Source organism: Nematolebias whitei, chromosome 1, assembly GCF_014905685.2.
Source record: "Nematolebias whitei isolate Nwh7 chromosome 1, NemWhi1, whole genome shotgun sequence".
Classification (NCBI taxonomy): Eukaryota; Metazoa; Chordata; class Actinopteri; order Cyprinodontiformes; family Rivulidae; genus Nematolebias; species Nematolebias whitei.
In genome coordinates, this window is record NC_056498.1 from 59180983 (window position 1) to 59206118 (window position 25136).

The 25136-nt window shown below is 39.9% G+C and overlaps 1 protein-coding gene across 1 annotated transcript in view; it reads left to right on the plus strand.

Annotated features, from left to right (window-relative positions):
- Positions 1–1251: 1251 nt before the first annotated feature.
- The window catches only part of sdccag8 (SHH signaling and ciliogenesis regulator sdccag8), a 57188-nt gene continuing 33303 nt past the window's right edge, over positions 1252–25136 (plus strand). Inside the window, exons 1-13 of the mRNA XM_037685946.1 lie at positions 1252–1422; positions 2732–2884; positions 4641–4726; positions 5041–5154; positions 5249–5374; positions 5669–5752; positions 7867–7931; positions 8020–8220; positions 8333–8471; positions 8601–8753; positions 12333–12467; positions 13134–13250; positions 13599–13741. Coding sequence (XP_037541874.1) covers positions 1356–1422; positions 2732–2884; positions 4641–4726; positions 5041–5154; positions 5249–5374; positions 5669–5752; positions 7867–7931; positions 8020–8220; positions 8333–8471; positions 8601–8753; positions 12333–12467; positions 13134–13250; positions 13599–13741 — 1583 coding nt within the window. The 5' untranslated portion in view covers positions 1252–1355. The remainder of the gene's footprint in view (positions 1423–2731; positions 2885–4640; positions 4727–5040; positions 5155–5248; positions 5375–5668; positions 5753–7866; positions 7932–8019; positions 8221–8332; positions 8472–8600; positions 8754–12332; positions 12468–13133; positions 13251–13598; positions 13742–25136) is intronic.

A 25136-nucleotide genomic window follows, 5' to 3' on the forward strand; every position in this document is an offset into this window, starting at 1 on the left:
CTCCGGTTTCCTCCCACAGACCAAAAACATGCATGTTAGGCTGATTGGTAACTCTAAATTGTCCCTAGGTGTGAGTGAGAGAGTGAATGGTTGTTTGTCTCGTTTGTCTCTATGTGGCCCTGTGATGGACTTGCGACCCGTCCAGGGTGTACCCCGCCCCTCGCACAGTGATTGCTGGACATGGGCACCGGCGACCCCCGTGACCCAAAATGGAATAAGCGGGTAAAGATAATGGATGGATGGATGGATGGATGGGTTTTTCTTCCAGCATGTAGATATAATGAATTATGGCCTCGGCATGGCCCCGCAGTTGAATAATAAAAAAAAAAAAATGTTTTGTCAAGTCCAGTGAAGAAAATTGTTCTTTGATCATGATTTTCAAAACGGCTCTTGGTATTGGTTACCACTGGGTGGAAGGAAAAGTGTCAAATTATTTCGACATTCATTCAAACTTTATTTATGCAAGTTAATCAAGACGTGTTAGGAATTTGTTTTATCGTTTAGTCTTCTGTGTAACTGAAGTTTATGCCTATTCTTTCTGATTGTCCATTGTCAGTGCATCAAATTATTGCATTTTAAATGTGTTCACATACAATATGTCAATTTACATGCAAAACATCAGAATCTGTATCATAATAAGCTTTATTATCATTGTACCGGAATACAGTGAAATTATAAAAAAATAAAACGTAACATTTATTAACATGTTAACAACTGAATGACGCTCTGAAACTCTGACGATTACCTCAAACAAGACAAAGTCATGTTAGTATAAATATTTTGAGGAAGCAATTTCATCCAATGCTAGAGAAATGCTCATGTCATTATGTACCGTATATTTTTTTTTGGTAAGCAAATTAGAAAATATATCATATTTATTCACAGAAAGCAGCTAAAACAAAACTTAAATTAGTACAGCCTAAATAAAATGTGGAATGTAAGTAAGATTTTAAATAAGTAATTTTTGAATCAAGTCCAGCACTTGATGGCATTTTTTTTCATGTTTGTTTTTTAGATAAAAAAAAAAAAAAAAAGTCCGCTCCCAGAAAACAAAAACACCGTTCCTACGCCCTGTTTGCAGACATACTACATTTCCCAGAACTCCTTTAAACTTCCGGAAATGCGTGTTTTTTTTTTATTTTATTCGTTTGTTCTCTCGTTTATGAGTTCGTCGTGCTCTTGGAGAGGGCGGGCATTTAATCACAACAGGATAAACGATAACACCGCCTTCGCAGCGAGCAAATTGACAGAATCAAACGCCGCCTTTTGAGCGTTATGGTTGCCGTTGTGTTTGTTGTGGTTAGCTTAGCCGGTTTATTTAGTTTCTCTACATGAATAATGACGACTGTGTTTAAATGAAACCGTTAGACTCAGACGAAGACGAAGAAGAGCAGCTGAGCACTCAACATAAAGAACAGAGGCGTAAGTTTCAAAGTTTCAAAATGACGTTTGCTAATTTGCTTTACAACGTCGTTTGACCACAGTCATTTCTGAGACTGTCGATGCTTTAAAGCTTTTGGGAATTGTGGCTAAATTATAGTTCGCTTCCAAGTTGCTGTTTTATTCCCACTCCGTAAATAAGAAAGGTATATTGTTTAATTTGAGTTAAAACGACATTTTTAAGAAAACGGATATTTTCATATAATGAATTAACTATGAAAGCCCATTTCTGCCACTCATATTAAAATAATAATAACAATTTCAGTTATACGACATACCATCTCAAAATGATTTCATATTTTTTAATTATGTTTTTAGCATCTTATATTTAAGATATACCATCCCCAAATGATTTGATATCTTTAATTCATAATTTAACATTTTTTAAATATTGCTTAGTATCTCACATAAATTAGCATAGCATATATTATTTATGACTTAGCATCTCTTAATTTTACTTAGTATCTTATATGACTAAATGTCTTGTATATTTGGCTTAATTTAATATCACATTATTACAGCTTAGCAGTAGTAGTGAGTAATAATCATGTCTATGACTTAGTATTTCATAAATATGTCTTAGCATCTCATAATTATCACAACCATTTCATAAATATTTCTTAGTATGTCATAAATATGAAACAGTATCTTATAATTATTACATAATATGTCATATAAATTTGATCCAATATCCCATAAATACAACTTAGTAATGCATGAATATGCCCAAAGTATCTCATATCTATGATTTAGTGTCTCATTAATAAATAGTAAATAGTAAATGGACTGTACTTACATAGCACCTTTCCATCTAGTCAATATACTCAAAGTACTTCGATACAATCTGCCCTCATTTACCCATCCACACACACATTCATACAACGCTCTACCAGATCTCTACAAAGCTAATTAAATAAATAATTCTAAAGAGAGTAATCAGTGCTTTTAGATCACATTAGATGGGGCACACATCAGAGGCAGTGAGGGGTTCAGTGTCTTGCTCAGGGACACTTCAACATGTGACTGCTGGTGGAATCAAACCCCTCAATTCTCCCATTGCAGGATGACTGCTCTAACCATTCAGCCACATCTGCCCATGATATGACTCGGTATCTAATGAATATACCCAGTATCCTCTTAAATTTTTCAGAAAATGAGTCACGACTTTTAAAAATGTTTCTGTTTTTAGTATAATTTTAGACAAGCAAAATTTGACAAACCCTTTCTTTTTGGCACATGTCTATGATGATATGCAATTACAAGTGTGTTTTTGTGTACATATTGGTTTCAGAGCGAGCCAACGAGAACATCCAGGAGCTGAGCAGTGCTCTGGAGCAACTCAGTCCTGATGGAGAGGTTGTCAGAGGCAGCAATGACACCTTTTTTGCAGCAATGGCTGAAGAGGACAAAACCGCTTGGAGTCAAAAGACGCAAAGTGAAGCAGGTGACTCACGACTGGTTGCCTGTCAGAAATTCTGTGCTTTTTGTTCAGCCTTTTATTACAGTGCCTTGCGAAAGTATTCGGCCCCTTGAACTTTTCAACAGTTTGCCACATTTCAGACTTCAAACATAAATATATAAAATTTAATTTTTTTGTGAAGAATCAACAACAAGTGGGACACAATCGTGAAGTGGAATGAAATTTATTGGATGTGTCAAACTTTTTTTAACAATTAAAAAACTGAAAAGTGGGGCTTGCAATATTATTCGGCCCCCTTGAATTAATACTTTGTAGCGCAGCCTTTTGCTGCAATTCCAGCTGCAAGTCTCTTGGGGTATGTCTCTATCAGTTTTGCACATCGAGAGACTGAATTTCTTGCCCAGTCTTCTTGCAAAACAGCTGGAGCTCAGTGAGGTTGGATGGAGAGCGTTTGTGAACAGCAGTCTTCAGCTCTTTCCACAGATTCTCGATTGGATTCAGGTCTGGACTTTGACTTGGCCATTCCAACACCTGGATACGTTTATTTGTGAACCATTCCATTGTAGATTTGGCTTTATGTTTTGGATCATTGTCTTGTTGGAAGATAAATCTCCGTCCCAGTCTCAGGTCTCTTGCAGACTCAAACAGGTTTGCTTCCAGAATGGTCCTGTGTTTGGCCCCATCCATCTTCCCATCAATTCTGACCATCTTCCCTGTCCCTGCTGACGAAAAGCAGGCCCAAACCATGATGCTGCCACCACCATGTTTGACAGTGGGGATGGTGTGTTCAGGGTGATGAGCTGTGTTGCTTTTACGCCAAACATATCGTTTTGCATTGTGGCCAAACAGTTCGATTTTGGTTTCATCTGACCAGAGCACCTTCTTCCACATGTTTGGTGTGTCTCCCAGGTGCTTGTGGCAAACTTTAAACAACACTTTTTATGGATATCTTTGAGAAATGGCTATCTTCTTGCCACTCTTCCATAAAGGCCAGATTTGTGCAGTGTATGACTGATTGTTGTCCTATGGACAGACTCTCCCACCTCAGCTGTAGATCTCTGCAGTTCATCCAGAGTGATCATGGGCCTCTTGGCTGCATCTCTGATCAGTCTTCTCCTTGTTCGAGATCAAAGTTTAGAGGGACGGCCGGGTCTTGGTAGATTTGCAGTGGTCTGATACGCCTTCCATTTCAATATGATTGCTTGCACAGGGCTCCTTGGGATGTTTAAAGCTTGGGAAATCTTTTTGTATCCAAATCCGGCTTTAAACTTCTCCACAACAGTATCTCAGACCTGCCTTGTGTGTTCCTTGGTCTTCATGATGCTCTCTGCGCTTTGAACAGAACCCTGAGACTATCACAGAGCAGGTGCATTTTTACGGAGACTTGATTACACACAGCTGGATTCTGTTTGTCATCATCAGTCATTTGGGACAACACTGGATCATTCATAGATCCTCACTGACCTTCTGGAGTGAGTTTGCTGCACTGAAAGTAAAGGGGCTGAATAATATTGCACGCCCCACTTTTCAGTTTTTTATTTGTTAAAAAAGTTTGACACATCCAATAAATTTCATTCCACTTCATGATTGTGTCCCACTTGTTGTTGATTCTTCACAAAAAATTAAATTATATATCTTTATGTTTGAAGCCTGAAATGTGGCAAAAGGTTGAAAAGTTCAAGGGGACCGAATACTTTCGCAAGGCACTGTATATTCCTGATCATGTTTGTGTTGACAGTGTGCAAAGTTTTTATTAAATATTTATCTTGTTTATCTGTAGTCAATCAGCTGAAAAGTCTCTTGTTGAAGCAATGCAGAGAAATTCCCACTCCTCTCTCTCCATCAGAGAAACAGTCTCCTTCCAAGGTAGAATGTGCAGCATTGAATTATTAAATGTATAAACAAACTATCAGGATATAAAATTATATTTCTTTAAAATCTGTATGTTTTTGTTGTGTTGACCTCATCTTTTTCCTTTCTGCTTTTAGAGAGTGCAGAAGGAGGCTCTCTCTCCATCAGAGAAACAGTTTCCTTCCAAGGTAAAATGTGCAGCATTGAGTGATTTAATGTAAAAACAAACTGTCAGGATATAAAATATTGTTAATCATTTTATAATATATTTCTATAGAACCTGCATATTTTTGTTGTGCTGACCTCATCTTTTTCCTTTCTGCTTTTAGAGAGTGCAGAAGGAGAGCAGGTCCAGTGTTCCTGCTTATCAAGACTTGATACCAACAATTAACGATCAGTCAGAATACATCCAACATCTTGAAGCTGAGGTCAAATTCTGCAAGGTTTGCACACAAATGTTTGTGTTTTACATTATACTCTTGACCAAAATCCTGATTAGGAGTAGTTTAAATCTACTTTTTTCTTATGGGCATGTAGGAAGAACTGCAAGGAATGAAGCAGCGGGTCAGAGTGGTGGTGGTGGAAAATGAGAAGCTGCAGTATGAGCTCAGAACCAAAGCTGTGGATGAGTCTCTGAAAGATTATACCATCCATAACTCCATGGTAATCTGTGGAAAAACAATATTTCGTATTAAAGAGTAATGTATTTTATTGCATTTTCAGTTTTGTGGTACAAAACAGTAAATTCACTCAATCATAATTTATAATTAGGAATTATCTACAGAAAATTTAAAACATGTACTAGTTACTTACAACATGCATGGCAAAGTGATGAAAGAGTAAACGCAAACTGTACATAGTATTAGGCTTAACATGATTATCGTAGTGGCAATTTTTAAAAAGTAATGACATCTAATGAACAAGCAGTTCATTTTAATTTTAATTTTATTTTTTTAGTTGAATGACAGCAGCCACATAGCCTCCAACACAGAGCACAACATGTTGCAGAGGGCGGAACACAAAACTTGGAAAAATGAGCTGGTAAGTATCTTTTTAGATATGAACCGGATTCCAAAAAAGTTGGGACACTAAACAAATTGTGAATAAAAACTGAATGCAATGATGTAGAGGTGCCAACATCTAATATTTTATTATTTTATTATTCAGAATAGAACACAAATCACAGATCAAAAGTTTAAACTGAGAGAATGTATCATTTTAAGGGAAAAATCTGTTGTTTCCAAATTTCATGGCGTCAACAAATCCCAAAAAAGTTGGGACAAGTCCATTTTTACCACTGTGTGGCATCCCCCCTTCTTCTTACAACACTCAACAGACGTGTGGGGACAGAGGAGACCAGTTTCTCAAGTTTAGAAATAGGAATGCTCTCCCATTCATGTCTAATACAGGCCTCTAACTGTTCAATCGTCTTGGGCTTTCTTTGTTGCACCTTCCTCTTTATGATGCGCCAAATGTTCTCTATAGGTGAAAGATCTGGACTGCAGGCTGGCCATTTCAGTACCCGGATCCTTCTCCTACGTAGCCATGATGTTGTGATTGCTGCAGAATGTGGTCTGGCATTATCGTGTTGAAAAATGCAGGGTCTTCCCTGAAAGAGATGACGTCTAGATGGAGCATATGTTGTTCTAGAACCTGAACATAGTTCTCTGCATTAACGGTGCCTTTCCAGACATGCAAGCTGCCCATGCCACAAGCGCTCATGCAACCCCATACCATCAGTGATGCAGGCTTCTGAACGGAGCGTTGATAACAACTTGGGCTATCCTTGTCCTCTCTGGTCCGGATGACATGGCGTCCCAGTGTTCCATAAAGAACTTCAAATCATTACTCATCTGACCACAGAACAGTCTTCCATTTTGCCACACTCCATTTTAAATGACCCCTGGCCCAGTGCAAACGTCTGAGCTTGTGGAGCTTGCTTAGAAATGGCTTCCTCTTTGCACTGTAGAGTTTCAGCTGGCAACGGCGGATGGCACGGTGGATTGTGTTCACTGACAATGCTTTCTGGAAGTATTCCTGAGCCCATTCTGTTATTTCCTTGACAGTGGCATTCCTGTTTGAGGTGCAGTGACGTTTAAGGGCCAGGAGATCACGAGCATCCAGTAGAGTTTTACGGCCTTGACCCTTACGCACAGCGGTTGTTCCAGATTCTCTGAATCTTTTGATGATGTTATGCACGGTTGATGATGATAACTTAAAAGTCTTTGCTATTTTACGCTGGGTAACATCATTCTGGTATTGCTGCACTATCTTTCTGCGCAACAACGGTGGAATTGGTGATCCTTTTACCATCTTGGCTTCTGAGAGACACCGACACTCTGAGAAGCTTTTTTTTATACCCAATCATGTTGTCAATTGACCTAATTAGTGTTAAATGGTCTTCCAGCTGTTCGTTATATGATCAATTTCCTTTTCCCAGCCACTTATTGCTACTTGTCCCAACTTTTTTGGGATTTGTTGACACTGTGAAATTTTGAATCAACATATTTTTCCTTTAAAATGTTACATTTACTCAGATTAAACTTTTGATCTGTCATCTATGTTATATTACAAATAAAATATTGACATTTGCCATCTCCCCATTATTGCATTCAGTTTTTATTCACAATTTGTTTTAGTGTCCCAACTTTTTTGGAATCCGGTTTGTACTTTTTGTCTACTTTTTAAAATTGATGTTTAATTGATTTTTACGTTTTCGAACCACAAGGTCAGCAGCCTGGTCAGTGTTCAGATTATAGTATGAGATGTTATTTCAAAATTAATTATAAATGTTAAGACTTTCACTGTAAAGACAAAGTTGAATTTACAGACAAAAATATTAAATTCATAACACTCTGTCTCTACAGGAGAAGGTGTGTGATTTAGTCCCATCACAATAACTTCTACATTTTTTTTGCAGAAATTGTAGGGGTTTTGCATGCATAAAGAAATGTGTAGGACTAAGATAATTTATATGTTCATCAACTTTGTGGTGAAATGTGCTTCTGAACCCAACAAACTTTATATATGGAAATTTTAATTAATAAATTTAGTATTTTTGCAGTGAAATAAAAATCATGATCTCAAAAGATTTTCCAGTCTGTCTGTGAATACACGGGCTTTCAAAATTACATTTAGTTACCTGTGTTGAACAGGAACAGTTGAGAGTGATCCACCAGGCCCAGATTGAAAGCTTGGAGGCTCAGGTCATCTCTCTCAGGTGAGTGTAATATCTATTTTAATTCTAAAGACTTACAATGTCTTTCACATTTTCTTTGATCACATTGTATTTCTGCTGTGGTACATAGAAAAGAGTTATCATTGAGTCAGAAGGAGGGTGAGGAGCTGAAGGTTTGTCTGAAACACACGGAGAAACAGGCTGCAGATGCTCTAAGAGCTGATGGAGCTCCTCGCGTGGCGGGTCTGTGTCTCAAGTGTGCACAGCATGAAGCCGTGATGGCTGGGACTCATGCAAATCTGCATGTCCAGGCTATGGACAGGCTCACAAAGTAAGTGGTAACACAAATTTACACTTAAGTTGTTTCTCATCAGCAGCATATCAGCAGTAAAAAAAAAAGACAGAGATTGTGCATAATCTTTTTTTGTTTGTTTTCTTTTCAGGGAGCGTGATGAATTACTGGTGGCTCTACGTGCCGTGAGGGCAAGTCAGCAAGAGGCTCAACAAAAGGAGTGGTCAGCCTGTTTGCAGGTTAAACAGGCTGTGGCAATGGCAGAAGAAGCAAATCTACATAAAACTAGGGTACGAGAAATTTGTACTCATGCATTCTCAAGTATTTTGACTCAAACTGCATTTTTAACTAGTATTAAATGCATTGTTTACTTTTAGACAGTTTTCTTGCATTTTGTCTCTCTGTGTGTGTTTATGCAGGCGGAGGTGCAGTGTGAGCAGTTATCCAGGGAGGTGGTGCGACATAGGGAACAGCTGGAAAAAGAAGTGCATGCTTTGAAGGCGAGGCTGTCTGAGGCCAGAAATGAGGGCCGGGCGGAGGCCCACAAACAAAAAGAAGAGCTTGCACAGACGGTAAACTCTAGTTCTGTGTAGAAAACTCAGAAATGGAGGTATAAACTGTTATTATTGCTGCAGTCCTTTGTTTTAGCTGCTGTGAAAACTGCACTTTCAAATGCAATAAAATTTATACATTTACATCTTGATGCTGAAGCACATTATGTAGGTTTCCATTAATGCATTTGAATGTTTTGAGGAATAAAGACAAACTACAAAGCGGAACACCTAGAATGGACAAATTAAACAAACCTTTGATTAAAATAGATGTAAATGTCATTGTCATTGTGTGTGGTTACAAACTAAACATAAATAGACATAATTTTTTTTTATTTTACACTAACAGGCATTGATCACATTCACAAGTGTCCTAAAATGTAGAGTAAATCTGATATATAGAAATATACAGTGCCTTGCGAAAGTATTCGGCCCCCTTGAACTTTTCAACCTTTTGCCACATTTCAGGCTTCAAACTTAAAGATATAAAATTTAAATTTTTTGTGAAGAATCAACAACAAGTGGGACACAATCGTGAAGTGGAATGAAATTTATTGGATGTGTCAAACTTTTTTTAACAATTAAAAAATTGAAAAGTGAGGCGTGCAATATTATTCGGCCCCCTTGCGTTAATACTTTGTAGCGCCGCCTTTTGCTGCAGTTCCAGCTGCAAGTCTCTTGGGGTGTGTTTCTATCAGTTTTCACATGGAGAGACTGACATTCTTGCCCAGTCTTCTTGCAAAACAGCTCGAGCTCAGTGAGGTTGGATGGAGAGCGTTCGTGAACAGCAGTCTTCAGCTCTTTCCACAGATTCTCGATTGGATTCAGGTCTGGACTTTGACTTGGCCATTCCAACACCTGGATACGTTTATTTGTGAACCATTCCATTGTAGATTTGGCTTTATGTTTTGGATCATTGTCTTGTTGGAAGATAAATCTCTGTCCCAGTCTCAGGTCTCTTGCAGACTCAAACAGGTTTTCTTCCAGAATGGTCCTGTATTTGGCCCCATCCATGGTCCCATCAATTTTGACCATCTTCCCTGTCCCTGCTGACAAAAAGCAGGCCCAAACCATGATGCTGCCGCCACCATGTTTGACAGTGGGGATGGTGTGTTCAGGGTGATGAGCTGTGTTGCTTGTATGCCAAACATTGTTTTGCATTGTGGCCAAACAGATCGATTTTAGTTTCATCTGACCAGAGCACCTTCTTCCACATGTTTGGTGTGTCTCCCAGGTGCTTGTGGCAAACTTTAAACAACACTTTTTATGGATATCTTTGAGAAATGGCTTTCTTCTTGCCACTCTTCCATAAAGGCCAGATTTGTGCAGTGTACGACTGATTGTTGTCCTATGGACAGACTCTCCCACCTCAGCTGTAGATCTCTGCAGTTCATCCAGAGTGATCATGGGCCTCTTGGCTGCATCTCTGATCAGTCTTCTTCTTGTTTGAGATGAAAGTTTAGAGGGACGGCCGGGTCTTGGTAGATTTGCAGTGGTCTGATACTCCTTCCATTTCGATATGATTGCTTGCACAGTGCTCCTTGGGATGTTTAAAGCTTGGGAAATCTTTTTGTATCCAAATCCGGCTTTAAACTTCTCCACAACAGTATCTCGGACCTGCCTTGTGTGTTCCTTGGTCTTCATGATGCTCTCTGCCCTTTGAACAGAACCCTGAGACTACTTCTTCTTTTTCAGTTTTATTGGCGGTTGGCAAACAACTTATGGTGTGCATTACCGCCACCTACTGGTATGGAGTGTGGGTCAGAATGCTTTTTAAAAAAATAAAATAAATAAATTCTATTTACTTGTGTATGTGTTGTCTGTCCTAATCATATCCTATTGATCAGCTTTGTTTTAATGAAGAACCTTATCAAAATTTTTACACTTTTACTTCCTGACTCTTTCTGTAGTATGTTTGTGATATTTAATGTTTCTTTAATCTTTCTAAGTTCCTCCATCATGTGTCTTCTTTCTCTCTCATATCTCTGACAACTTAAAATCACATGCTCTATTGTTTCTGTCTCTCCACAATACTGACAATTTCCTGTTTCGTGTTTATGTAGTGTGAATAATGTGTTGTTCAGTCCAGTGTGTCCAAATCTCAGTCTTGTTACTAATCTCTCTTCTCTTCTGTTTCTCCCTCCTGTTCTCATCTCTCCCACTCTTCTTTGGATCTTATAATACCATCTTCCTTTGTTTTCTACATTCCATTCTTTCTGCCACTTTTCCTTCAGTTTTTCTTTAACCATGCTTCTTGCTTCTGATTTGCTTGTAGTTATTATAAAGTTAACTTGTTGTTTTGTTGCTCTTTTTGCTTCCCTGTCTGCTGCTTCATTTCCTTCAACCCCAATGTGTGCTGGTACCCACAGAAATACAACTTCCAAACCCATCATCATTATTCTGAATAATGCTTGCTGGATTTCTAATAAAATGTCTGGTCTGCTGTCTGAGTGGCTGTGCTGTAAACTTGTAAGTGATGAACTTGAATCTGAACATACTATTGTTTTTAATGGTCTGACATCTTCTATCCATTGTACTGCTAATAATACTGCTAACATTTCCCCGGTGTATAACCCTGAGACTATCACAGAGCAGGTGCATTTATACGGAGACTTGATTACACACAGGTGGATTCTATTTATCATCATCAGTCATTTGGGACAACATTGGATCATTCATTGATCCTCACTGAACTTCTGGAGTGAGTTTGCTGCACTGAAAGTAAAGGGACCGAATAATATTGCACGCCCCACTTTTCAGTTTTTTATTTGTTAAAAAAGTTTGACACATCCAATAAATTTCATTCCACTTCACGATTGTGTCCCACTTGTTGTTGATTCTTCACAAAAAATTAAAATTTTATATCTTTATGTTTGAAGCCTGAAATGTGGCAAAAGGTTGAAAAGATCAAGGGGGCCGAATACTTTCGCAAGGCACTGTATTCAATGACCCAGCATGCTTCAATTAGTTCAAACAAAAAAAGAAGAAAAGACATGGAAACCTTTTTCCAAATTGTCTGTCTGAAAGTATATTTTTGTCTAGTTCAAAATGCAGCCCTTTGATGACTTTTTATAGTTCTATGTGTTCGTCTAAAGATCAAATGTTGCATATCACAGGCAGAAGAGACTATGAAGCCCAAATCACATCTAATAGTAGCGTCTTGCTTGATATATGTCTAAATAATTGCAGATCACTAGGTGTATGTGACAAACACAATATAAAACTTTTCTGTCAAGTTTTCTCATCTCTAAAACATGTTCAAGTTGCTATTTTGCTTAATTTTTTTTTTACTATAAGTGTACAATAATGAAAGCATCACTGTATAAACATTCCCAGAAAATTTACAGATGTTTCAGGGTCAGAAATAGCTCAAAAAAAGATTTTGTGAATAATTTAGCCTGGAAAGGGGTAACATTTTAAAATAGAAAATGTGTGGGAACCCTGTCAAGATTTATGGATAATACTTTTTATTAATTCTGATTTGAATATAATTTTGTATACACTACTTACACCTAAATACTCTAAAAACTATATTTATCTTATTTTTCATTTTTGTAAATTGTATTGAAACGGTCATTTAAACTGGTATGTATGTGTTAGGTGTCCAGCCTCTCCCAACGTGTTGCAGAGTTGGAGGTACAGCTCGACCGAGCTCAGAGAGAGAGAAAATCACTGACCAGTGAGCTTGAAGAAACTTTCAGCAAACTAACCAATCAGGAACAAGACAATGCTAAGGTACACTGGGCACTTTGTGAAAGATGTCCTGCATCTGTTGTTTTCACTTTTTATTCAAGGTTTTTGATGTTTGTAATTAGCTCATACAGTGTTTAAACTGAAATGATGCAGAACCTCTGATAAGACCTTCTTTTTTGTTTTAGCAGAATACAGCTGCAATATGGAAATATAATTGTGAAATGTACATTTGCAGTTAATTCAATGTCCAAGAAAAAAGTTTTAATCATTGGGACAGGCTGCAATGTGAAACTTAATGCTGTCTGGTTGTAGTGTTCCTGTATTTCCACTAGATGGCAGCAGAATATTTAATTTGGTGTTTGTTTTCAGTCTTTGTATTCTACTGTATATGAATGTGTGTCTCCACAGCCTGCGGAGCTCATCTGCTGAACCAAGTTTAATTTCCATTTGTTTAGTTACAAGTATACCTTTGTTCTTTTACATGCATGCAGCTGAGGAGTGCCTCTGCACATTATATTATTATGCATATTTTAAATGCATTATGAAACAAAAGTTTTAGTTTGGGAAATTCTTATTGGTTTTTAAGTTGGATGATTCAGATGAAGCATTTTTAAAGTGCAGATATGCACGTTTAGCAATGAAACGTCTGTTGGAACTCAGCTAATGGTTAACCAGTGGACACAGTTTGTAATGTGCTGTTCTCTGTAGGTATGTATGGATCTGCGATATCAGCTCAACCAGGCCCAGCTGAAGAAAGAGGAGGCAGAAAGAGAGCTCAGAGAGCTCAACGCCAAGACCAGCAGACAGATGGAAAAAGCTGCACAAGTATGTCTGCGTTCAACCTCAAGATATAATAATTTATCTAAGAATGTTTGGAAAATTTATTATTAAGCAGCAACATAAAAAGTCTTATTTTTTTATTTTAAATAATTTCGATAGACTATTTCTCATCTGTGATGGACTTGCAATCTGTCCAGGGTGTACCCGGCCTCTTGTACAAGGACTACTGGAGATAGGCACCAGCTCCCCCGTGTATAGATAGTTGTATTTCTTTTACTCAGTCTTTATGATACTTTAACAATGGTTTATTGTGGTGTAAGGGCAGAAGGTGGGTTGCTGTAAAAAGACTTCCTTGCCTCCTCTGTTTTCGCTTCTTCCATCTCTGCGGGACAGGAAGTGGAAAGGCTGAGCTCAGAGCTGGTTGGCTGTCAGCAGCATCTGGAGGCGGTCCAAAAGGACGGGAGCCAATGGCAGGCCGAAGCCCTGAGCCTAGCAGAACAGCTGGCAAATGCCCAGCGCCAACTGCACCTCACCAGGTAGTACCTAATCCTATTATACATGCCACCACACTCACACAATCGAACACACACACAAGCACACAGCGCTCCCCTCTGCCCAGCTCCTGCCCAGCTCAGTCTGGTCCAGTTCAGACCAGCACACCAACTGTACCGCACCAGGTAACAGCTAATCCTATTATACAAACCACACACACACAAGCGCGCATGCACGCCGCTGTGCTGTGGTCCCGGTACCAACTGGACCCACTAGGTCACCTCTAATCCTGTTAAGCATGCCACAACATAATGCAATACACACACTCATACACAAACACACTGCTCGCTCCGTGCCACCAGACCAGTGCCCAGCACAGCATCAGCTCCAGCAGAGCCAAAATGGCACCTAAGCTTTTCTTCTGTCCCTGGTGCACACACACACACACACACACACACACACACACACACACACACACACACACACACACACACACACACACACACACACACACAACAGTGAGGCTGATGGTCACTGGACAGCCTGGCCTCCGTGCCACCTGCCAGTGCCCTGCACCCATCTTCACTGCAGGAACTACCGGCTTGCTGTTTTTCTTTTTCTGCTTTCTTTCTATTTCTAAATCCTCCTTTTGTTTTTTTCATGACTTGCTATTATGGTTTTATTTTTCCCCTTTGTACCATTTATATATTTATCCCACCCATTTATGCATACAGTCATCTACCTTTTACAGGCATTCTTCCTCCCTGTCCTTTCAGACATTTATTGTTTTTCCCTCTGTTGTTTTCTCCTTCATATTTTCTTTCTTCCTCTATCCTTTCCTCTGTTTCGTCTCTCATCTGCAGTTTGCTGTTACCTTTAACATGTATTTTCTGCCAAGGCCATGCCAGCCGCTCAGGACACTCTCACACCCTTGTTGCCAACAACTGAGGTGTCTGAGACGGGCACAGATGTGGTGGCAACACCCCGTAGTGCTGGAGGCTGTGGGATGCAAGTTCGTGTAATCTGTGTGTGCGTGTCCGTCGCTGCCGCCTCCTATGATCTGTGTTTAACTGTGTTTGTCTGTCAGCTGGCCAGCGCTTACCCATTGGCTTCATGGCGAGCTGTCGCGTGTTTAAAAAATGAGACGCATGTATTTTTCAGCCAGCTGTGGAGAACCACATGAATGTGGCGTGACAACTTTGACCTGTATGTGAGGAGCTGCTGCACTGAACCATTTTACCACAGTATGTGTGTGGCTGTATCTGCATGAGAGAGTTTATAGTATTTTATCTGTCCTCAGATGCAGACTAGATGTTTGACAGCTGTTGACTTGGCTAAGCATGTAGCCATTAAAATTCAATTTTGATCATTATGAACGAAGGACACTTCTGTTTTTAATTTATATGTGGATATTATTTTTCCTTCAGTTTCACTGATGGGGGAATTTACATGCTATGATCTTATTTTAGAAGTATATACTTGTTAAATGTTATATAGGCTAGAAATTATAAGTATGATCATAACTTCTATGTAGTTTTATAGTTTAAAACAAGGGAAATACCTTCTTACTCCAGCACATTGTCATTTGGGTGAGAGATGCAAATGTTAATTAAAAAATGACAAAAATCATTTAGAGTGCATGTATTTTACTTTATGCTGGTTGATAAAATCTGCAGAATCTGCCAGAAGATTGGATGTGTATGCAACCCAAACTGGAACTTTCCTTCATATAGAAGGAAAATTTTATAATTCACTGAAATGTAGATTTTATTCAGAGATAAGGTTTTTATATTCATGTAAGGTTTATAAACAAATTTTGATATAGATTTTTGCTCAAGCCCTATTTAGGCTTCGTGCTGCTGTTGTTCGTCGTATTGTTTTTGTACTACTAGTGCTTAGCGTATTTTTAGTTTAGCGCATTTCTTAGTTCATATCTTAGATCTCATTACCGTTTTTCTTTACAATTTATACTTTTACTGGATGTAACTGGGACCCTGTGTTCACAATTTCGTTCCACCACATGTGTCACGTGGTACGAATGACAAATAAAGAAGCTTTGACTTAAACTAGACTAGTTTGTTTTGTGGATGGGGCCACTGATCAGAGAGCAACCATTAAACCTATAAAGACAATCTCATACACAATCTTTGTTCTTATTTAGCTCATCACTTTTTCATCTTTTCTTCTTTTGCCATATTTTATTTTCAAACCATTTTTCACACGCTTTGCTGCTTTTTGCTTCTGCTTCTCAAACAAATAAACATAAAATGATCATTTTTTCCCCTCTTTCTGTTCATCTGGGCTCCCTTAGAGGCCATATAAAGCTGTTTGCATCATTTGTTGTCATGTCTTTTGTTGTTCACTAGTGTCATCGTTGCTGCATTTGTAAAAGAAGAGTTTGACGTCCACTGTAGCAAAGCTAGAATGACCAGGCTTCAGAGGCAGGTTTTTGCTTCTGTCTTTGCAACCCATTTGTTCCCTTCTTTCATGCTGTCATCCACTCGAGGCCTGAACGATCACAGCTCGCCTTCAATCACGAGGCTTAGACGATTGTTTGAATTTTGACAGCCCTACCTTCCTTCCTGCTTTCCTACAGCAAACACACACACAGACCTATTTATTTGTACAACTGCATTTTTGCAAACACCAAAATGCACATCAGTTGAACCCACATGCCTGTACACACAGACAAAAATTACAGGCGCTCACACATACACAGATGCAGGCACGCATCCGGGGGTCCCATGGCGGCTGGTGCGCTGTGCTGTGCTCCAGGATTGGATCATCAGCCAGCTGTGAGTTGGACAGCCCAGGATCTGTCCTAATCCCCGCCACTCTGTTCACATCGCCTCACATATACGCACACACTCACTCCAGTCCCGGCCCCAGCCCAGCAGAGGGCTTTACCAAGTTTGATTTGTTTGTTTGCTCCAGTCTTTCTTCACTTTCTTTCTCTTTTTTTTTTTTGTCTTGTCCACACCCGGTTTCGTCTCTCTCCGTGTTGTGTTCACACATCCCAAAGGCCTTTATGAAAAGTGTCCAGCATATCTCCTGTCTCTTCACATGCCAGACAGGAACGAGTGGATAGATGGGTTTGCTCACGGTTAGTTGAGACCTGTAAGCCTGCTTTGGGTTGGGGAGAAGTTGAATAACTTTGAGGCACCAAATTTTCCACCAGTTTTGTTATCCCCATGAAATCGGGCATCCATGTTCATGAGGGTGATTGCCCAGAGCTAAAGATGGACCTGGAGCTGAAACCAATGAACGAGTTTTCTTGTAGTTTCTCACTTTGAGTTTCTGATTATAGATTCCTGGGATAGGAAATACTTGAACATGCATTTTCGTATGTTCTGATAATGGTAAACAGTGGAAAAATAAACTGTCGAGAGGCATCCCTTCCCAGGAGTGAATTAAATTAAAAATCAGAAAACTCTCAGAATGGCTCCATTTTGATAATGTGGTGAGAATGCTGTCAGTAAAATCTTAAACTTTACACTGACATTTGTGAAGTCATTGAAAAACCCCAGCACGCTGGTCTACACCAACATCATGAACCCATAAAGTAAAGCACTTGCCTGTGAACACAAGTAGGAAGAAGTCTGCAGAGTTTTAGCTTTGAGCTCTTGGAAGTCTTCAGTTGTGGAGTGGATTTTGTCAGCAAGACACGAGGAATATTCAGCTAATTGTCAACAGTTGAACGTTGTGGAGCTTCACCAAGATCTTCATCACTTCTAGGTTTTAGTTTTTCGCCCTGAAGAGCTGGGAGGTGGTGCGTCAGAATTGCTTATACCACATGTGTAATCTCAAAGAAATAAAAAGCATTATGCACAGAATAATTCAATTGTAATTACATACTCTTTAAACTGAAAGTGTTTGATTTATATACAGTTGTATAGAGGAGCCTGCTGGAGCTGTAAAATGGCCAGTCAAAGGACACTTCAGCTATCTGAACCAATCACAGTTACACAACAGTTTTTTAAGTCTTTTTTTCAGCAACAAGAACTTTGATTTTGTACCTATGTAATGAAGGTGTTTTTTTAGATTTATTTCTTTATTCACCTTTATTTAACCAGATTGATTTTTTTGAGATTACAGATCTCTTTTGCAATGGAGGCCTGTGCCTGAAGGCAGCCTAACATGCCTGTTTTTAGGAGTCTGAGTTGGACTTAAAGACAACATGGCCTTGTCTTTGGTGGAAATCCTTTAACTAACCTGATAAAGATAATTAAACCTTAACTTTATTATTCTTGAAAGTGAAGAAGCTCTATGAATTGGCAATGGTCTGAATCAAGATATTGTCCTCTAGAGGTGTTTATGAAAATCCAAATAAGTGGTATCAAATTGAATGAATTTGTTTGTACACCTATGTCCTTTCTACTTCTGATGTCACAGCTAAACAAATCATTTCTGGTAAAATGTTTTGCTTTAGAGCTATAAATTCTTCCTTGGAAAACGTTCATGTCTTTATTTCACCCAAATTACCAGCAGGTTACATGAAATGTGATGAGATACAAGTTACAAGAAGCCACAAATACAGTATAGAATTACACTGAGTAGTTTTAGTCAAGGAAGCATTGAAGGTAGATATACCAACAAGCAAACAGAACTATAAATTGTGATGGCTACCGTTCAGTTTTAGGGCCGCACTCTCCTTTCTGTGACCCTGAAAGTAAAAGACGGATGCTCAGAGGCTCTGGGGTGAGAAAGACAGACAGTGCTTGTGACCAACTGCTGTGACTCTCATATACAAACTTCCCAGAACTTGATTAAACACGCCACACTACGGCTCTCTCTGCACCTCTACCTCTTCCCATCTCTGCCCCCACCTCAGTTGTAACTCGTGATAGCGAGGTCTGGAAAGGCGATGAATAGAAATGTGTGTGTGCGAGGGCGGAGAAGTGTAAATGAGGAAGGTGAGGCAGCAGATGCCACGTCCCGCCAGAGGCTCGCTTTGAGCAGCGAGTGAAATCTGGGCGCGACAAAACTGCTGCAAACCAACTCGGCAGGAGGCACTTGTCCAATCACGGCCCGGAATAAAAGGGCCGGGGCGCCACGCGGGCTGCAGCCGCTCAGGAGAGGTGGGGCCCATAATGAACCTTCAAGCTTTGCCAGCAAGCACTCACACATTTGAAGATTGCATCACGCTTTCTACCTGGCATTAACAGTGTAGAACCACTGTCGCCACGCACATGCCTGTGCACTGTTGGTGCAGCCTCTGTGCACTTGCACACAAGTGTGAGTGCTGAGCGTGCAGCCAGAGGAGTTTGTGGAAATGTTTTGTGTTGATACCTTTGGGCTACACCTGTCTGTGAAGTTTGATGTGTGTGTGTTTGTGTGAAGGCGGCAGTGTAGTGCCAGGTTCAGGGCTTGCTGTGTATTTCTGTGTGTGTGTTTGCGTATGTGTGTGTGCTGGTCTGGTCGTCGGCCATGTTGTCGGGTAGCAGATGGCACCATGGTTGGCAGGGGAGGGGCTGCTTAGCACAACTAATCAGACAGTTACGGATAGGGCAGCTGGGAGGGCTGTCGGCCAGCCGTGCGTGTGTCTGTGTGTGTGTGTACCACAGAGTGCCATGATGTTGACAGTGGTGGGCCCGTTGGCCCGGTTACGAGACCTTGCTGCGTTCTTCTCTCCTCACTGTCGGAGTGCCCTCACTGCCATCCTGCCTCCTTACCCCCATCTTTTTCTCCGTCTCTCTTGCTCAATCTGTTGATGACTTTTATTTTAAAAATTTTCTTTCCTTTGACTCTGTGATGGTCTGACTTACTGACAGATCATTTGTGACCATAGCTTATGAGAACAAACTTTTCATTGTAAAGTTTGGTATTCAAATATATGCAGAAATCATATCAAAGGTGACACAATATGAAAAAAACACACATTTTAGTGCCTGAGAGGTTTGATCATTGATAACACTATCAGCTCAACTCTGGCACTTTGACCTCCTAAGTTTGACAATTTTAATTCAGAGTATGGTTTACAGGCGTTTACGTGCTCAGCCTCTCCATCTTTGTCTCCACCCACCAAGCTCAAGTCATTCAACATTCACTGTACCAGGAAAAAGGAATCTTCAGTTTCCTACTTTCCCCTGAATGTACCATCAGTATCCACAGCTATTCTGTCAACAAAATTACATACTGGTGCATTGTGGCCCATTACCACTTACTCTTCTTAGCTGGTTTTATTTTTGAAAACTTATATGAGTGGCTGTGGCTGAGTTGTTAGAGCAGTTGTCCTCCAATGCAAGGGTTGGAGGTTCGATTCCACATGCCGAAGTGTCCCTGGGCAAGACACTGAACCCCTCATTGCCTCCGATGTGTGTTTCTTTGGTGTATGAATGTGATAAAGCACTGATTAATCTTTGTAGAGATCTAGTAGAGTGCTGTATGAATGGGTAAATGAGTACACAATTTGTAGTGTAAAGCGCTTTGAGTATCTTGATAAGATAGAAAGGCGCTAAATAAGTACAGTCCATTTACTATTTATACAAAATGCAAAGTAATGAACTAAAACTGAAGCTGATAGGTCACTAAAAATCCATCAGTGCTGTTTTTCCAGTACGGGGCAAATAAATAAATAAATTACACATTTACTTAACCACTTTAAATCTGCATCCACCTTTCAAAAACTTTTAACGGTTGTGAGAACCTGTAGACAAAAAATAAATTGCAAACCCCTGTGTTTTTCTTCTTTCTTGTAAATGCTGCGCCTCTTTCTCTTCACGCTCACTCCTGTAAGTTGTGTCGTTTGTGTTGCTGAGAAGCATCCATTCAGCAAACATGCACATCTTTCTCACCCAAACATTAATTTAACACATGAAGTTAGCATAATTTCAGTTTTAGATCGAGAGAATAGTTTCCGTATTTAAAATATAATATTTATTAAGGAGAGTTGTTGGCTGTCCATCCTGCGGGGCTGGGAATGAATAGAATCGACAGATCGCTGACTGTGAGACCTCAGGCAACATGGAGACAAATCTGTCAGCTACAACTGTTGTCACCCCAGCCAAGTGTGCCCTGGGACACTGGCCTACATACACTCACTACTGCTGGAGGACAGAACGAAAGGGAGAGCACCAGGCCTGCCATTTATCTCCTGTTCTCTCTTCACCTGATTCTCTGCTCATTGCCTGCCTTCAGTTTTGCAAACATTAAACTATGCAAAGATACTCGTGTGTCATATGAAGGTCTTCTGAGTTGGAGTTCACCTGCAGTTTCTAGATTACAGAGGGATGTTCTATTTGCTATTGTGTTGGTAATTTTGTTTTCATGGGTTTTAAAAGGATTATTGTGTAGAGGTGTGTGTCATCTGGTCAACTTCGTGCCTTCACACACCCCTGCTGAGTGGGTGGCAGCATCCGTGACTCTACACTGTGCCCACTGCCCAGTAGGCACAGCTTTCATCCCACATGACAGAACCTTCCTTTATCCTTCATTTCTGTCTTTTACCTGTTATTCTCTTACCCGATTGATCTCTCCTTTCAGCTTGTTATTCTTGTCATTTTAATCCTTTGGATAGATGCTGTTTGATTTTTTTTCAGTCCTACAAACACAGCTGTGCTTTGTGAATAGCAAACCTGTCATATTGGTCAAAAACATAAATGAGTGCTGTTCTATATTGGCCTTCACCTGCCCTGACTTTAAAAAAAGTGGCATTAACCTTAGAAAATCCTACATCAGTTAAACTCTAGTTCAAAGTTTAGCATTTTAACACATCTTTCTCTCACACTTCTATAAAAGGCAGGAGATTATGAGCATCTACAACTTATTAACCATCCATTCATCCTGCCATCCATTTTCTTTAAACTTCTTTCCCATGCAAGGTCATAAGGAGTACCTATTTCCAGCTGTTGTTGGACGAGAGGCTGGATACCTTTGGTGTCAAACAATTCACGATGGCCACCACAGCCATCTGACCTTACCAAACACAAAAAATGGCTACAGTTCAGTTAATATTACCAATATTGAGCTACAGTTTTCTGTGATTGTAGCTGATACTCACTTCAAGCATTAATAGATTGTGAGAGATCTTTGCCTCACACTTTGGCATGCATTGTGGTTAGAGATGCACAATATTGGATTTTTGGCCGATATCAGATATGCCATTATGTTAAAACTTATTTGGCCGATAACCAATACCAATACTTTTTTCCTAGACCTACTAACGGAGACTACATAGCTTTCTCTGCTGTGGAATTAAAATACAGTTGTCTCTCGATACTTCGTTTACCGCGGACTTGCTCTATCTTGGACTCGCTCTATCGTGGTTTTTCAAAATAAGACTGGACACTACACATAATGGCTGATTGATGGATGAGCCACATGATCTGCATTGAATTTTTATTTAAAATACATTATTTTAAAGTATTTAGCACCTGCTGCATCTTTGTGCAGCCCACACAGCTGCAGTAAAAGCTTCCTCATATACCTCTGTGCAGCCCATACTGCCCCCATACTGGGGAGGGTTTGAGGGTCCTATCCCAGAAAATTTTGTATAAAGTAGATGCCATTTCTTGCATTCTGGTGTATTTTACAAAGGTTTATTACAGTAGATTACCATGAAACAAAAGATGTAAACTCATTATTGAAATGACTGCAAAGCGTTTGTAATGCAAAACCGCTGCAGCTTTGCAGGTAAGGGGCGTTCACTTTAGGACAAATTGAGGTTGCTGATTTGTCAGTTGCTTAATTGTCAGTTATAAACATCAACATTAAAAGAAACAAACATTTGAAATATATCAGTCTGTGTGTAACGAATGAATATACAAGTTTCACTTTTTGAATGGAATTACTGAAATAAATCAACTTTTTCATGATATTCTAATTTTATGACCATCACCTGTATTTTAAATTTACTTTTAATCACTTTATGTGTGATTTATAAGTGTATTAAATGCAGGATCATTTTTCATTTAATTAGTATATCCCACACCGTGGTCAGCTGTGCCTCGTCATCCTCCTCCCTGCTCCGCAGTGATTCACACATCAGATTGTACACAAAAGCGCAGGAACTTGTAGTGCAAAACTTTAATTATATTTGTGTTTTTTAATGAAATTGCCCATGACTTTGAACTTTTAGGGGCGGAGATTTTTTTTTTAAGTGCAGAAGCGGAAATGCTAAGGAACAGCTCTGATGTGAATTCAACAAAGTTTAAGACAAAACCAGCTCTAATATGATAGTAGGAAGCTTTGTTTAAAATTATAGTTTTATTCAGTTAATGGTTTTACAGTCACTCTTAGTCAGGCGGGTTGAAAAATATTCAGTGTAATCCTTCAAATACGCAGGTATGGCTGCGCACCTCCTCCTGTCCTCCTGTCTGCTCCAGACCACGCAGCAGTGATGCGCGGGTCGATACTAAAATATCGATATTATCAATATCAGACCGTTTCGCTCTAGAATCGATGTTTAAATCAAACTATCGATACTTTTGATACTTCAGTCATTTCAGGTAATGCATATAATTAACAGGAAGATGGTGGAAAGTAACTAAACTATTGAGATTTTGTCTAAATGATACGCGGTTGGAGGGAACTACTTTTTCTTCCACCTGAGTAAATGCATAATGCGTTTAAGCGGAGCGACACGCTGCTCGTCAGTCTCTGTCTGTAGACACAGCGGCAGAGCTTAACAGAGTCATGTGTGAAGCTATGTCCGCTCCAGAAACAGTCCAGAAGCGGTTTGTGAGGTTTGTGGAAGATCTATAAAGAGCTGTACACAACAAACCTTGTAAAACACTTCCTGTTAAATCACAACACAGAACATGAGGCATTGATGAGGTGGACAGAGGAGGAGAGTCAGGTGCTGCTGCTCTGGAGAAGTCCTTCAGGGCTGCAGGACTATCCAGGTACAGAGGGAGGAAATGTGGAGCTTTCAGCTGTGCTAAGAACTGCTGCAGTTGGAGTTGTTCATATTAATACATATGGTTATGAAATAATTAACAAAATAAATTCATGCTTCAACAAATAGTTGTATGAGTTCAGTTTGGAGTAACATGTATCACTGAGATAATCTCACATGTGCAAAAAAGTCTATATTTATTCAGGTAAGGTTTCGTAAAGAAATGATAATTTAAAATGGATTGCATAGACCAGGTGTCGTCAAATTATACAGAGCAATGAAGGTAAAACAGCCTTGGTGAACTCTGAAAATATATACTACAAAATATGGATAAAATATAAGATATTATCTTAAACACATTTAATTATTTAATAGATATTTAATGTTTTAATAGTGTTGTTATTTTTCTTATTTTATCATTTTTATTTGAAAAACCATTTTCACATATTTTGTATGATGTCCTGTTTGTTTTATAAGCTCAGACTAAACGAGGCCACTGCATCAACATACTCCTGAGTTTAAGATAAATAAATAACTTTGTCTTGCATTCTTTATGCAGCTTTGATTTGAATACACTGCTTTTTTTAGGTTTACCTGACACATTAGGCATATTCGCAAAAAGTATCAGTATCGATACCACCGATACTTGCATTGATTTTACCCGGTATCGTATCAGACCAGAAAATCCTGTTATCGAACAAAACTACCATGCAGTTAAATTACTCCACCTGAACGGACAATGTAAAACCAATCTGCACATGCGTCTATTGACCTGCGTCAAGAGTGAGTCATTGACAGATGTGGTGGAGATAATCTGGTGATATTTCAAAATAAAAGTTTTTTTTTTTTTTCTTTTTTCTGTGCGGCCCAGTATAAATTGACCCACGGCCCGATACTGGTCCGCGACCCTATATCCATCCATCCATCCATCCATTTTCTTCCGCTTATCCGGGGTCGGGTCGCGGGGGTAGCAGCCTAAGTAGGGAGGCCCAGACTTCCCTCTCCCCAGCCACTTGGGCCAGCTCTTCCGGGGGAATCCCGAGGCGTTCCCAGGCCAGCCGAGAAACATAGTCCCTCCAGCGTGTCCTGGGTCTTCCTCTGGGCCTCCTTCCGGTGGGACGTGTCCGGAACACCTCACCAGGGAGGCGTCCAGGAGGCATCCTAAACAGATGCCCGAGCCACCTCAACTGGCTCCTCTCGACGTGGAGAAGCAGCGGCTCTACTCCGAGTCCCTCCCGGATGATCGAGCTTCTCACCCTGTCTCTAAGGGAGAGCCCAGACACCCTGCGGAGAAAACTCATTTCGGCCGCTTGTATCCGAGATCTCATTCTTTCGGTCACAACCCAAAGCTCGTGACCATAGATGAGGGTGGGAACGTAGATCGATCGGTAAATTGAGAGCTTCGCCTTTTGACTCAGCTCTCTCTTCACCACGACAGACCTGTACAGCGCCCGCTTCACTGCAGACGCTGCACCTATCCGCCTATCGATCTCACGCTCCATTTTTCCCTCATTCGTGAACAAGACCCCAAGATACTTGAACTCCTCCACTTGGGGTAGGACCTCCTCCCTGACCCGGAGAGGGCACTCTACCCTTTTCCGGCT